Here is a 15,716-nt window from a genome sequence, read left to right as displayed (position 1 = left end):
AATAAAAGAAAACAATGAAAATTACATACATTTTCTATGCACAAACAATTACACGCTAAAACGAGTTAATGAAGTTTATTTTTCATGTATAGTACGCAACTCTCTTCCAACTGTTTTACCGTTGAGGCTCTTTACATAAATAATTTTGTTTTAAAGACTTATTTCCGAGAGTTGTTCTTTAATTCCTCTTGTAATACATGTGTAATTGTGAGTCTATTTGTAAAAACGTTTTTTTTTTCATTTATATTTTAATGAATTAATAAACAAGATGTTGGCAAAGAGTGAACAAATATGTAGAGTATCACAAAACGAAATGCACTGTACCCTCTTGTGCTGATTTAAGTATACATATTGTTTACTTTATTTTTAAATAAAAGTATTCTTGATTTGTTATTTTTTTTTTTTTTGTCTTTTTCAATTCAAAAAAGTGATTTTGTATTTTGTTCTAGAAAATTATACTCTATAATGAGTTTTTTTGTTTTTTTTTTCAATTCTAAAAATATTGATTTTTGCATTTTTTTGTATTATTTGTTAGGATGAGAAACAAATCTGTTTGTTATAGTTAAAAATTAAAAATACATATACTAAAATTAATTTAATATTAAGTCCTTATAAACTAATTCTTGATTTTTTCATTTAATCAAAACGCGTATGTCTGGTATTACCACCGCCACTACTACTGCCGCCACCGCGTCCGTAGCCTCCTTCATTATTGCTACCACCGCCGTAACTGCGGCCACCACCATAACCGCCACCGTTATTGTTGCCATAGCCTTTGTTGCCTCCGCCCATTGAACCCTTTTTGAAGGTGCCATTGAAACGAGAATTGCCGCCACCGCCGTAACGTGAACGACCACCATCGCCAAAGCGGTTATTGCGTGCCATACCTTCTAAAGCAGGACTGATTTCCTATAAAGAGAAAATGAAAAGAAAATTTTGTGAATTAGTTTTATTGCAAAAAGCCTTCTGTTTAAGCAATTTAGGCCCGTATTCTGAAAGAAGAATGTAAAACAATATTTATTTGCTTTCTTTCCTTCTTTCTGAATTCGTTGAAAAATATTTATTTAAATTTTAAATATTTTTAATAAGTTTTTAACTAAAGTAAAAGTTAAATGTTTTTGTTAAATAATTTGTTTAATTAATAAAAGAATATATTTCTTAACAAAATATTTTAATAAAAAAAAATAGTTTAATAACAAATACTTCGAAATATTTACCTGATTAGCCTCTCTTAAAACATCAACTAAAGCTTTGGATTGTTTAGCATTATTGCGTGTAAAGAATGCATATGATGTGCCCTTTGTATTTGAACGACCAGTACGACCAATACGATGAATATAGTCCTCCGAAGATTGTGGATAATCAAAATTGATTACAAACTTAATGCCATCAACATCTGTTTTAATTTTTGAACAATTGTAAAAATTGTTAAGAAATAAATAAAGAACATACAAAAGAAAAAACACAAATTAATAATGTTTAAAATTTTCAAGTAAAAAATAAACTAAAAGAAATACAAATTAAATGATATAAAGTATTTATTACAAAATTAGATAAAGAGTTCTTGTTGTTCCATGACTTTTTGTTGTTTAATATTAGTTTTATATTTTGTCCTTTTTTGTAAACAAAGAGTTGCTAACACTTTCGTTTTAAAGTTAGAATTTTGAAAAATAAATTATTTTAATTTATACTTAATAAAACTTAATACAAAGTGTTCGCTTGTTATTGATTAAATAAAAGTTTAAGAGCTTTTTTTGGTGTAAAATAAATGTTACTTTACCTTGTTATTTTCGGTTTTATTATTTCGTATCAATTAATTGAGAGGGGCAAACTCTTCGCAGCCACGTCGTTTAGGTGCTGTAGAATGGGCATTAAGACGACGTAGTGTTGAAGAGCCTGTAGTCTTTTTTTAAACAACTTGAAAAGTATTTTCTTTCTTAAGAACAAAACTAAACGTCGGTTTTGATATCTCGGTTTAGCTTTTTTCAACAACGTTAGTTTAGATACGCTTACAACAAATATTTGAGTTGTTTTTTTAGAACTAGACACACATGATCAGCAGGAGAGTTGGTTTTTGTTTGTTTGTATACGTTGATTAGAAGCCAAAGCCATCACTTTCATGTTTTGTCACGAGTGTAGCGCACCAATGTATTTAGCAGTTTAGTGCGCCTAAGGCTCCAGCATCCATCCGGTTGTACACTTACGAACATACACACACACAAATAACGCAAGCATGTAGACATTGTTTTGGATTAAAAATAAACTATCACTGGTTTCTGACTAAAATGTGTTCTTTGTTACTCCTTTCATTCATATTTACTATAGCTGACAACGTACTGTTGGGAATGAAGAACGTTGAAGCAAATGATGATGTTGTCGTATTGTAGTTTTTGGTTTGCCATCATACACAACAGCTATTCAACATTTGTTACGACTCCATTTAATACGTCTGTCATACACAGCTTAGCTTTCTTTAATACTTTGCAAAATTACAATTTCCAAATAGAAACCACCAAATCACTATTGTTGGCATAATGATCCAGCCTTTTCTAATTGAAACTTAGTATGTTGATTTTATTTTTAATTTTGTTCAACTAGTACTTAATCAAAGAACACATTAGAGACATCACGTTGAGTCATAGTTGCGAGATATACATAGGTTGTTTTCCTGTTTGCCTGCGTGTGCTTTTATTTATTTTGCTTGTTTGTCCAACTTTTAAGCGGAGAGCATTTCCAGTTTCATGAGAGAATTTTTACAAAGGAATAATTTTATTTCTTATAAAAACAAATTTCAAAAAGATCCCCTTTAAAAAATGGCTTTAATTTCTCTCTGGTTGATTGGTATGCACTCCGTCTTTTTAATGCTGTTCCCGTGTGTCCCCAAAAATACAGGGTAAAGATTGTATATTGTGTTTTTATAGTTATACAACAAAGGTTTTACTACATCAATAGATAATTATAATATTGATAGATATACTCCTATTTAGTCGTGTTAACAACTAGACTTCAGAGGCCTCTTGTAATATAAATACATGATGATGATAGGGATATGAGTCGTTAGGTAGACATTATTATTACACGGATCTGTTAAAGGTGGTGGTATATTTTAGTATGTAGCATTTACTAACTGCAGCATATATGAAAAATAATGCTTTTGCTACGCTCTGCTATAATTTGAGACTCCATCATACAAAAGCGTAACCACATTTTTTTCGTGCCTTCTATCAATATACCGCCTCCTTGTGTTTTGTTTTTACTAGACATGTAAAGCATATACCGTTCGGTAGCGGTGGTGTTACGGTACTACGACATACCCTTTTTTCCAATGGCCTTGTGGTAAAAAAGTGTTGCCGCCTATCCGCTTGCCGCCGCTTTCATGTTTTACTTTAATTATGTAATGCATCATTGACAACTTTCACATTGCAATGGTATTCTTTATCAACTTTCAAAATTTCCATTAAAATTTCTTTTTCAATTTCAGATTACTAGCTGACATTTTATCCCCACCATGCAACCATTTATGGCCTCTGTGAACGAAACGGAAAAAGAGATTGTTTTTGGAAGAAACGAAAACAAAACAGTGTTTTGGGGGAAATGATAAGGGGGAAAGGAGAAAAATATTCCGTAAGTATTAATAAAGTCATGTTAAAAGAGATCTTATAATTAAAATTCTAAGTGAGTAGTTGCTAGTAATATGGCTATTGTATTTTTACAACAATTTAGAATGAATCTCAGCAGCTGAGTGTTAAAAGTTATGAAGTGAATTGTTTAAAGACTACAAAAACCAATACTAAAAAAGAATAAAAATGTAAAATTTCAAATGCAAAATATATTAATTAATTTATCAAAACATTTACAATTTTTGTAAATAATTAAAAATATTTCATCTTTTTTAAAATTATTTTTTTTTTATTTTTGCATGTGAAGTTTTTGAAACACTTTTATGTTTTCTTTTAAGAAAAACTTTTCCAACTTTTTTTTCTTTAGCCATTAGAAACAAATATATGAGCGAATGAGTTTATGAATGGTGATAATCAAGATAAATCAAAATGCAAAATGCTTGTTGAAATAATGAGGAAGAAGCAACAAAAAGACTTACCTAAACCACGAGCAGCTACATCAGTAGCAACTAAAATGTTGGATTTGCCAGAGCGGAATTCACGTAAAACAAAATCACGTTCAGATTGTGACTTGTCGCCATGAATAGCGCCACAGCGTACACCGAAACTACGGATAAAACGTACTAAATGATCGACACGGCGTTTAGTTTCAACGAAAATAATAATTTTGCCAGGATTTTCGCTGGTATCATAAATTTCTGAAAGCAGAGCTTTAAGTCTGGAAAAAATAGATATTAACAAAAAAATATTAAAATATATTAATGTATTGCATTGTTATTTATGAGAAGTTTATACATTTTTTTCATTATTACGAGAAAATATAAATAATATTTGAATACTTACTTTTCTTCTTTGTCATTTTCATCGCAAACTTCGACAACCTGACGAATATTGTGATTGGCCGACAATTCCAATGAACCAATGTTGATTTGTATGTAGTCGCCGAGAAAATCTTCTGCCAATTGTTTGACTTCTTTGGGCCAGGTGGCAGACCACATAAGGGTTTGACGGTCGGGACGAATTTGTGAAATAATTTTACGAATTTGAGGTTCGAAACCCATATCCAACATACGATCGGCTTCATCTAAAACCAAATATGTGCAACGTTTCAAATTTGTAGCGCCAGCGGCCAAGAAATCAATCAAACGACCAGGAGTGGCAATAACAATTTCGCAGCCACGTTGCAGATCACGCATTTGTCCACCTTTAGGGGCACCGCCAAACACACAAGTATTGCGTACATACGAAGATGAGCCAAATTCAGTGGCAACCTGTTGGATTTGTTGTGCCAATTCACGAGTGGGAGCCAAAACTAAAGCAATGGGACCATCACCTCTTTGCAAGGGCTGTTGGTTATTGATGTGCACAATGGCGGGTAAAATATAACCCAAAGTTTTGCCAGAGCCGGTCTTGGCAATACCAACGAAATTGTGGCCACTCATAGCAATGGGCCAGCCTTGGGCTTGAATTGGTGTGGGAGCTTTGTAGCCTTGACGGTTGATTTCCTTCATGCAGTAATCAGGGAAGTAGGCTTCATCAAAATCTTGAATGGGGTTGGGGGCATTACCGCGTACAGTAATTTCATGTTCATCGCGATACCGTTGCACTTCATAAGGAGAACGATTGGCAACAATGGGATGCTCTTTGTAGAAGTCCTTCTTGAAAGGAGCCAAATTTGTGAAATCCATATCGCGGATAGACAAATCCTGGTTATTGCCACCACCATTGCCTCCACGACGATCATTGAAACCGCCGCCGAAGCCACCACCGCGACCTCCACGATCATTGCCACGACCTCCCTTTTCAACACGGCCCTTGCGTACGCCATGGTAGTCATTACCACCACCGCCGCCTCCTCTGTTGCCGTAACGGTTACCACCGCCTGAACCTCCATGTTCATCACGTCCACCGCGATTACCACCATAAGTTCTGTCATGAGGAGCCCTAAAAGTAAATAAAATCATAAATTGTTTATTTTTCGAATAGATACAAAATTACTGCCTTTTTTTAGATTTTCTATGAGTTTTGTTTTTATCTTCAATTTTGAACATTTTTTGTCATCTGTTCTGCTTAAAGTTTTCAATAATAATGAGTTCACAAAACTAATAAAATAAGGCAAAGATATAAGAGATTTTTTTCTTATTAAATCTGCTTAATCTTACTATAAATTTATTTGTTTTTTTTCTGTCTATAAAATTAATACGTTTATAAAATAATGAGCTATTTTATATAAAAAGTGTATTTGCCAACAAAAATCAGTTCATTATTACATGTATGAGCTTTAAATTGTGTTTGCATGTTTGTTGGTTGTTTAAATTATAAATTAATGAAAAATTATATACCATCTGGCTGTTGGTACTGCAATTGTTTGTTGTCTAGTTGTGTTTTTATTCGTTCATTTACATATATATATTTTCTATTTGATTTTTGAGGTAAATTTATAAAATGTACTTGGATTCTTGATTGTCGCGTGAATTTATTTAATTGTTTTGTTTTTATATATTTATTTAAAGTTTTATTTTTAAATTAAGGGTAATATAACAAATTGTCTATTTGAGTAGAGAAAACATGCAATATAATTTATATAGATATAAAGTTTAATAAATTGATTTGTAATGTAGATTAGGAAAAAGAATGAGGAAAAGAAAGTTTAAAGTAAGTAGCATTTCATGGAACATTTATATTAAAAGTATTTTTTTACAAATTAAAAAAATATTCGAATCGATTGAGATATGTTATATTTATATACTTATAATACTTTGATATTTGAATCTAAAATAATTACTTTGTTATATTTAAAAATAGTTCGTTCTTCTATTTTAATAATAACACGATGTGATAGTAAAATATTACTTAACATGTGACCAAATTAAAAAATATTTTCTTTGAAGATAAAACCCGATTTTCATGCCATACCTACTCAAAGCTTTAAAAACCATTAATCGTTAAATTGTTATTTACATTATTAAGATTACTTAAAGTTACAGGCATTCTAGGAATAAGTTTGAAATATTCTAAAAGATGCATAGATCCGGGAGCGAATGTAAAATTTTCGTATCGATGAGTATAAAGAATTTTTAGAAACATTCTATGAATGATTGATCAAGGTCTAAATGTATAAAAATTGTTAACTGAACATAAATTTTAGAATATTTAACAGAGAAACTTTTCAAACATAAATGGCTTCATAAATAAATAATGAAAACCATATTGCGTTTCAAATATTTATTTGTACAGCTATTAGGTACCTAGTACACCTATTTGAGTTTCATTTCGCTTTGCTTATCTTTCCTATTTCTAACGTCAAAACCAAATTAGTATGTATTTATTTTATCACTGTATAAGTGAGAAGTTATTTGGGTATTTTTCTGCTTGCCTTTCATCTGACAACAAAATGCCAAAGAGCAGTCGTAAAATACAAGATTAGACCGACAGCTATGAATAGCGAAAATTATAACATGTCTATCACGGTGTTTTTTAGTGCTATAAACACAAATACACAAGAAATACACACGATAATGTTGAGTTGGCAAATAATTATAAGAAATTTTGCCATTGACTTAATATAATAAAGTCACGAATAAATATGTATAAGCACACTCATAAATGATAAAGTAAATACAACAAAAAACGATACGAAATAGTGTGTACAACAAAATAAAACTCGAGGCAAATGCAAAAAACGTGTAATTTATCTTGGACTGGTTTTTAATATGACGCATATTCTTCCGTAAATTAGTTGTATGTGAAAATTGTAGCCAAGGGGTAGGTAGGGAGTAAATGGTAGAAAAGTGAAATTATAACAGGTAGTTTTAGAACAGAAAAATGTGATTATTAATACTTTGTAGAAATATCAGTACTAATATTTCTAAAGAAAAAATGTGTATACAGAAAAAACGATTAAGGGTTAATTATTATTGTACTTTCTGTTTTAGTTTGTCTTTTTTTCATATTCCGAGTTTACAAACACATGTTTAACAAACAAGGGAAGAAAAATAGCACAAAAGATAATGTACACATAGGAAAAAACCCAGACTTTTAGTATACACACTAAAGTTTTTGAAGAAAAAAATTTACTAACAAAATCTATTAAAAAGTAACCTACAAAATGGTCGACTCAAAACCACATTTTTAATTCTTAAAAAATTAATTGCATATCGTTGTGTACTTACATGTTACCAAATTTGTTTTCTTCGTCTGAGTAGTCTTCTTGATATAAAGATGTTTGTTTTCTATTTACTGAATCCCTTTTGGTTTCTTGAACTTTTGCAGGCTTTTCCTTAAGAGTTGACTCGTCAACCGCTTCTCCTTTGTAATTTGAAGATTCCACTAAGTACACGCTAGAGCGTTTAAAATCTCGATAAAATTCTTTAGTAATTTTATTTGTAGAAAGGAGCTCTAGTTGTTGACGTCCTAAATTGCGGTTACTAACTCCTAACTGATGAGGTATTGTGGGAAAAGCTTGAATGGTTTTTCTGTTGGTTGTTGAAAAAAGAAAATGGCGTCGTTGTGTTAAATTTTCCATCACATTTTTATTGGTTGATGATGAAAGTAATATATTTTTAATACAATAAGCGGCTTTTAAATTCGCATTTTCGTAACACGAGTTTTTAGCAAGTAGAGGCACTATTATTTTAAACATTTTACTTAGAAAATTTATAAAATTAATATTATATATATCACACTTAATTTTATAACTTTTTAATTTTTCTCTCAACAAAAACTCGTGCACCAACGCGAAGAACCGCAGACGTTCTTACCTAACCTCGTCCAAAAGTGGAATGACGCATGACACGATAATTTCTTTACATATTTACTTTTTTGAACATCGTTGTAATTTTTAGCACTAGTAATACAGGGTTGTATTTTGAAAAGTTGAAATTGGAATGAAGTGGAATAAAACAAACATTAATGAAGGAAATTATGGAAATTTTATTAAAATAAATTTATGTATTTTTTATGGTAAAACACAACATATTAGTTTTAATAATATGTTATAACAATACATAACTAATACCTAAGAAAACGTAAAAATACACCCAAGAAAAAATGAAATAATTGAGTTAGAGGTGACGCATAAATAAAATTCTTTTATTCAAAATATTTATTTCTCGATGTGTTCTTTACCTAATTCATACAATTGTTGCAGATATAAAATGTTTATGTACATACATACATATGTATGTATACAGATTTTCAAAAATGAGGATTTTATTGAGATAATAAATAATTTATTTGTATTAAAATAATATTTTCTATGTACATTAATTAATTAAATTTATTTAAATATGTTTTAAGGAATAATTTTAATTACAATTGGAATCGCTGTCGACAAATCACAGAAAAAAAGCGAGCGACGAATTAAGTGACAGACCAAAATTTTGTGACGTTTATAAGAAAAAATCAAAGCAAAATGATGTTTCGTTTAAAATAATTTTTTAAGATATAAAAAGGAATGATTAAAAAATTATAGATTTATTTATATTTATTTCATTTAATATCTTCCATTTATAATAATACCCCATTCACACTGTGCAATATTTGTAATACACGTTCACATTCATCATTAAACCCTAATAGCTAGGGTTCTATAGTTGAAACGAAAAGTCGACCTTTCGACTTTTTTCATTTAGTTAAAAGTCGACTTTTAGACTTTTTGCATTTAATGAAAAGTCGATTTTTTGACTTTTTGCATTTTATGAAAAGTTTATTTTCCGACTTTTTTCATTTAATTAAATGTCGACTTTTAGACTTTTCGACTATAAGTATTTTATAAGTAGTCGACTTTTTGACTTTTTCTGACTTTTTGACGTTTCGACTTTCAGATTTTTTTCGACTTTTCGACTTTTTGCGACGTTATTCGACTTTTTGACTATTTTTGACTTCTTTCGATTTTTTTCCGACTATTTTTTGACTTTTTTAGATTTTTCCGACTATTTTAGAGTTTTTGACTTTGTTCCACTTTTTTAAAATTTTCGACTATTTTTGACTTGTTTCTACAATTTTCGACTTTTTTCGACTCTTCTACTTTTCGACTTTATCCGACTTTTTCCGATTTTTTCTGACTTTTTTTCGACTTTTCGACAGATAAATAATAAAATAAGAGAAAAATGCAAATGAATAGAAAATATACGACTTAAACTGTTGAAATAATGTTATAAATGTATTTATTACACATTAAGTAATTCAACTGTTCAGTGTGAACTTGGTATAACACATGCCGAAAAATGCGCATTATAACAGCCCCGTTTTTGAAAGATTTTTAGCAAAATATTTTGAACATATGGCAACGCTACAATGTAAAAATAAAATAATAATGAGAGGATCGCCGAGCAGAGATACAAGCCGATGCAAAATGATCGTCGGCGGCGGCTAAATTGTCGGTTCAATTTAACTTTTTTTGCAGAAATTGACCTTATAAAATTTTTACAATTTCTCTTAAAGTATCAGAGGTATTGTTATAAAATCAAATAAACTTTCTCTACTATACAAAAATAATTAAGGAATAAAAGTATTTTAAAAATATTGAATTTTGTAGAAAATATACTGTAATTTTACGGGCAAATTGGAAGACTTTCTTAATCGGTTAGTTTGTTTATTTGTTCTTTAAGTTACTTAGTTTCCGAACCTAAGATTTATTTGGCCAGTAATTAAAATTATACAACGCAATCACCAATTCTAGCTAGAAAAGACTAGCTCATATGTTCCAATTAAAATTAAAAACTTAGGTTAAGTTAACACGATTGCACATGGCCAAATATGCACCTCAAGAAATACTGTAACTTGGTTCAGTTATCTGACGTCACACATTAGCCAATGTTGTTTGAAACGTAAAACTCTCGAAGGCAGAGCAAAAAGGACGGCCTGATTACCCTTAAACGATAATGGCAACGACGCACGACAGTCTTCCTCCACCCAGAGCTGAATTACGAATGGTCTTAATCGGTTAATTAAGGGATATTATTCTATTTATTCGCTATTTGCAAATTTTAATTTATTCGAGCAATTAATCGTCAAAAAATAATCGATTAACCGAATGCATAATCGTTTGCTTTTCTAACTATTGCTTTTTCTAACTATTGTAATTTTTATATAGAAAAATGTTTATATAGAAAAATATTTTTAATATACCTATACACATAATGCACAGAAGTTAATTTGCTGACAAGAACAACAACAAAATTTTAGCTATTTTTCTTGCAATAAGCTCAATATTATAGATTGAGACCTATTTTTATACCCTACACCACTACAGTGGGGAGGGTATTATATGTTTGTGCTGATGTTTGTAACATACAAAAATATTGGTCCAATACCCACCTTAAAGTATACCGATCGATTCAGAATCATTTTTTGAGTCGATTAAGACATGTCCGTCCGTCTATCCGGCTGGCTGTCCATGTAAACCTTGTGCACAAGGTACATGCCGCAATTTTCAAGATAATTTGATGAAATTTGGACCAAGCATGTTTTTTTGGTACAGGGACGAAACCTATTGAAAATGGTTGAAATCGGTTCATTATTTCACCTAGCCCTCCTACAACCGTACCTCCCATAATTACGTCAAATATTCTATTATCTCTCTAAAAATTGGCACAAATAAGTTTTATATAAGTATAAATGACACTGCAGATTTTCGTAAGGATCGGCGCTTATTTGACCCTAGCCCCCCATACAAACCCCCCTTCAAAAAATGTCTTAAACGTCTAAAATTGACTTGTAACCATTTGTATCGCAATGAAACTCAACAAAACTAACTGTTATTTAAAAATATATCCTTTTCCCAAATTTACGGAGGATCGGCCTCATTTAGAAAGTTTTTATTATCAAAAAATTGCTTAAATATTTTGGAATAATATTCAACATAAAAGTTTCTTTACAAAAAGTAAAAATTTTAAAAATATACTCATGGTGTAGGGTATTATATAGTCGACCATGCCCGACTATACTTTCCTACTTGTTAATTTAGGATGTAAATACACTTTTAGTGATCTATGTGAGTTCAAGTACATTTCGAGGTTACATAAGAGTATAAAGATGTTCTTACCAAATAATAAACAAATTTTGCAATTCTTTACTTTGTAGTTTTTGTTAATCATATTTTTGTATATTTAAATAAATTATAAATAATATAAAAATTGTACAATAATTTGGTTAACTAGATATTAATTAATAATAATTTTATTCTAAAAGTAATAACAATAAAATCAATATGATTTATTAACATTAGACTTAACGGAAAAACAAATTGATCGCATATACATAAATTAAATAAATTATAAACCTAATAAATAACAAAAACTGCGATACATTTTAGCGCGTCGACCTTTTAGACAACCATATAAGTCGTTAATTTTCAAACAATCGATTTTGCTCAGCGTTTTACGTTGTCCAATACGTACACCCGGCTGTAATGGTGTCATGGTCGGTTTTTTACCCTTCTTCTTACTAAAATAATATTCACCATAGTGCATAACCGAATTGTAATCATAGTCGAAGGCATATTTTGCTCGTTTTTTCGTAATTAGTTTGAAATTCTTACGAAATTTTGGTACTATATTATCCCAATGTATTTTAACATAGTTATCACGATCGGCACGTGATTGTTCGTGATATATGCCAATAGCATGCATTAGTTCATGCATAATGCGTCCTTCACTGCTAAAACAATGAGCGCTCGTATCGTCTGGTCGCTGCAAAGACACAATCTGTTCTCCACCCTTACGACCCACATAAGACCAACAGCCGCTGGGACCATCTTCGGGAGCTGAAATAAGTATATAATCATCTTCCTCACCATCGTAGGGTACAAAGTTTATGCAAGTCAGTGCATTGAAAGTTTGTAGTACACGTTCTATAGTTTTTCTTTCATGGTCTTCATATTCGTGACCGATCTCATAGGGGATGGTACCATTTGGCCATAATCGTTTTGGATGTCGAGTGGGATTAACACCTAAACGTAAAGTTATATAGGTAAAAGGATCGATGGCAATATCACCTTGAAATAATCGAGGCATAGTCTCTGGATCATCTAAGCCATTAATGTCATCTTCGTTAAGATTGGGTCCATAAGGATCGTATTCTTCTGAAAAAACAACGTGTTAATGTTATTATATATTAATAAAAAATTCTTATTTTATATCAATTCCAATTGAATTTTTTAAAATGAAAAACTTAAATTCCAAATTTTAATTGTATTCAGAAATTTTTAATTGTGTTTCAAAAATGGATCTTTGAAGTAAAATTTCTGAAATACAAGTAATGCTTTTTTTTTTGAAATACAATTGTTATTAAGTTAATTTTCTGAATTTGAATTTGAAATTTCTGAGATAAAAATAAAAGCTAATAAAATTCAACATTTTTGAAGTACAGTTAGACATTTCTGAATATTATTATAATTTTTTAAATTGAATTAATAAAAAAACGTTTATATTTTTTTAATAGCCTACGAAATATTTGCTTTTTAATAAAAAATTTCCGAATATTATTTTGAACATAATTATGGACTTAAAAGATTATGTATCAAATTTCATTCAGTTATCTTTAAAATTTAAGTTGCAACATATAGTTTTTTTAGATGTTTTATATGGGCAGACATAGCTAATTCTACTAAGAACATTTTGTAACCAACTGATATACATAGGCTCTACACTATTGTGAGGTAGGTTATAAAAACGTGTTTACGAAATGTGGTAGTAAATTACTCGAAAATGTACACCAAGACCAGGCTCTACAGGAAATGAAACAGTGAATAATATATTAAATAAAGTACTTTTTCGTACAATTGAAACAAAACAATATTTCCTGTACTCGTTTGTATGGAGTTTGTATACATGTAGTTTTTGGGCAAATTAGGACCCTTTTAATAATTTTTTTAGGGGGAACCATATGTAGGGGTAAGGATAATCTATGAAGTGATCCTGAAAAAATTTATAATATATGCTGGCAGTTATGAAAATAGTGTATCGTGATAATGACAGATTAATGTATAAAAAATTATTTAATCGGTATTCCGGGGTACCAGTGGGGACTTGGTACGAACCATAATTCATTAACAGAGAATGTCTGCGCATCTCCCATGTGGTTCAACTTAGATTTTGATAAGAACCCAAAATATATTAACTTTTGTGGATCTACGATCAATATTTCAATGTGAAACAAACGGATTGACAAAATCATCTGTAAAATATATCACCAAATGTGTCGATTTATTAATTTGTTTGGCGACATGAAGATTTTTGCAATAATTAAATGAGTTGAGTTATTTTACATTCCATGACAACACATGACAACACAACAATCTAATTTTAATTTTTCTTAAAATATCACAAAAAGTCATGTTCACAAAAGATATTTCAATATTTAGATTTTTAACGTCTTTTAGCAATAATTTTCATAAAGGGTATGAAATTTAGGGTATAACCGAATAAAACACTTATTCATTTAAATTTAAAAAAAATTAATATGTATTAGGTACATTTTTTTAATTTGTCTTTTATTAATTTAACAAAATTTTGTTTTTAATTTATGCATTTTTGTGCTCTATTTTCCGCACAATTTAAAAAAAATTAACACTTTTAAACACAAATATACCATTTTATAATCATAATCACTTTTACACACCTGCTGCTAAACTCGGAAATTCATGTTCAAAAAAATTCACACCCGATGGATAATATTTGCCCGATAACTTAACGGCATTTGTAAATTGTTGCAAATATTGAATGACAACAATAAAAACGATTAAATTGCAACAATAAAAGGAGCGTCTGCTTAGATAATTTCTTAAAATCATTTTGCTAAAACTCTTCTTTTTGTATTCAAATAAACAATGTACACTTCAACAAACTATTCCATTAAATTTGCACACAATCCAATAGATGAGAGCGAGCGACACAAACAAAAATTCCTTTTAATATTTTAAATAAATATTTAAAGACATTATCACACTTGTAGTTTAAGCATCAAAATTAAAAATTTTCCTCGTTTTATTGTACATACACTTTAAAAATTTGTCTATTGTTTAGTGAAAAATTATTAATTTTTTTGTAACGAAAACGGCGGATATATTGTGTATTTCTATGATCATGCGCGCACCGACTGTTTGCTTTTAGTTTGAAACGTATGTGACGGACGTTGTTTTCATAGTTACGATAACCTAGCTGAGCAAAAGTCTTATATTAAATAAATAATAGTCGTATGTGGTGTCATTGATAAGCCTGGCAAAAGAGCAAGTAAGCACAACATCGTTTTACATATGAAACCTACCAGCCCAGTTTAGACTTTCGCTCTGATTTAGAGCTGATATAAAACTATTAAGTTTAACAACATTTAAATACAGCTATCAAATAACAACGAATTTAAGTATAGTTTATTATATGTAACTACTCTACTCTACTATGCTTGTATTGTTTTTGTATGATTTTAACGCTTTAAATATCATAAACATAATATAAAATATTGTAGCAATTTACATATCAAATGATAAAAACATCGGTCGGAGAGGAGAGTTCATGATGAATTTGGGAGTGTTACCCCTTTTGCGGTTTTTTGTTCGTTATTTAAATTCTGAACATGTCGTCTAATAAAAATATTGTTGAAATATTTTAGATTTTTATCTTAGCAAAATATGTGTTTGGATCCCGTAATTTATGCTAAACTTATAATTTTTCGGTGAAAAGTAAGGTTTGAAGAGTACGTAATGTAACGAAGTAACGAAATCTAACTAACTAACTAGCTAACTAACTAACTAACTAACTAACTAACTAACTAACTAACTAACTAACTAACTAACTAACTAACTAACTAACTTACTAACTTACTTACTTACTAACTTACTAACTTACTAACTTACTAACTTACTAACTTACTAACTTACTAACTTACTAACTTACTAACTTACTAACTTACTAACTTACTAACTTACTAACTTACTAACTTACTAACTTACTAACTTACTAACTTACTAACTTACTAACTTACTAACTTACTAACTTACTAACTTACTAACTTACTAACTTACTAACTAACTAACTAACTAACTAACTAACTAACTAAAAAACTAACTAACTAACTAACTAACTAACTAACTAACTA

At 29.8% G+C, this 15,716-nt stretch overlaps 2 protein-coding genes across 4 annotated transcripts; both read right to left on the bottom strand.

Moving 5' to 3' along the window:
* Positions 1-220: 220 nt before the first annotated feature.
* Positions 221-8,466, bottom strand: LOC111681567 (ATP-dependent RNA helicase p62). Of its 2 annotated transcripts, XM_023443414.2 has the most exons (6): positions 8,381-8,466; positions 7,793-8,095; positions 4,464-5,564; positions 4,100-4,338; positions 1,218-1,396; positions 221-909 (listed from the first exon to the last, which is right to left on the bottom strand). In XM_023443414.2, coding segments are annotated over exons 2-6 (1,794 nt in total). In that variant the 5' UTR covers positions 7,795-8,095; positions 8,381-8,466; the 3' UTR covers positions 221-636. The 2 variants fall into 2 exon arrangements, with proteins under 2 accessions (XP_023299182.2, XP_046806770.1); XM_046950814.1 differs by lacking the exons at positions 221-909; positions 1,218-1,396 and adding an exon at positions 1,914-3,527.
* Positions 8,467-11,715: 3,249 nt separating this feature from the next.
* On the bottom strand, positions 11,716-14,800 carry LOC111681587 (hatching enzyme 1.2). Of its 2 annotated transcripts, none has more exons than XM_046950816.1 (2): positions 14,244-14,800; positions 11,716-12,702 (listed from the first exon to the last, which is right to left on the bottom strand). In XM_046950816.1, the coding sequence occupies exons 1-2, from the start codon at positions 14,413-14,415 to the stop codon at positions 11,897-11,899; spliced, it is 978 nt and encodes a 325-aa protein (XP_046806772.1). In that variant the 5' UTR covers positions 14,416-14,800; the 3' UTR covers positions 11,716-11,896. The 2 variants fall into 2 exon arrangements, with proteins under 2 accessions (XP_046806772.1, XP_023299201.1); XM_023443433.2 differs by having other exon boundaries at positions 11,716-12,705; positions 14,244-14,796.
* Positions 14,801-15,716: the final 916 nt, after the last annotated feature.

The sequence above is a fragment of the Lucilia cuprina genome, chromosome 4 (genome assembly GCF_022045245.1).
Source record: "Lucilia cuprina isolate Lc7/37 chromosome 4, ASM2204524v1, whole genome shotgun sequence".
Classification (NCBI taxonomy): domain Eukaryota; kingdom Metazoa; phylum Arthropoda; class Insecta; order Diptera; family Calliphoridae; genus Lucilia; species Lucilia cuprina.
Note: the sequence above shows the minus strand (reverse complement) of the source record. Positions and strands in the feature narration are given on the sequence as shown.

Bases quoted from the DNA above. Each gene is read 5' to 3' on its own strand.
- LOC111681567 (XM_023443414.2), bottom strand. The intron at 4,339-4,463 runs GTAAGTATTCAA...TATTTTTTCCAG, and splicing joins GAAAATGACAAAGAAGAAAA to ACTTAAAGCTCTGCTTTCAG. The intron at 910-1,217 runs GTAAATATTTCG...TTCTCTTTATAG, and splicing joins TTTTAAGAGAGGCTAATCAG to GAAATCAGTCCTGCTTTAGA.
- LOC111681587 (XM_023443433.2), bottom strand. From the start codon at position 14,415: ATGATTTTAAGAAATTATCTAAGCAGACGCTCCTTTTATTGTTGCAAT. The intron at 12,706-14,243 runs GTGTGTAAAAGT...TTGTTTTTTCAG, and splicing joins ATTTCCGAGTTTAGCAGCAG to AAGAATACGATCCTTATGGA.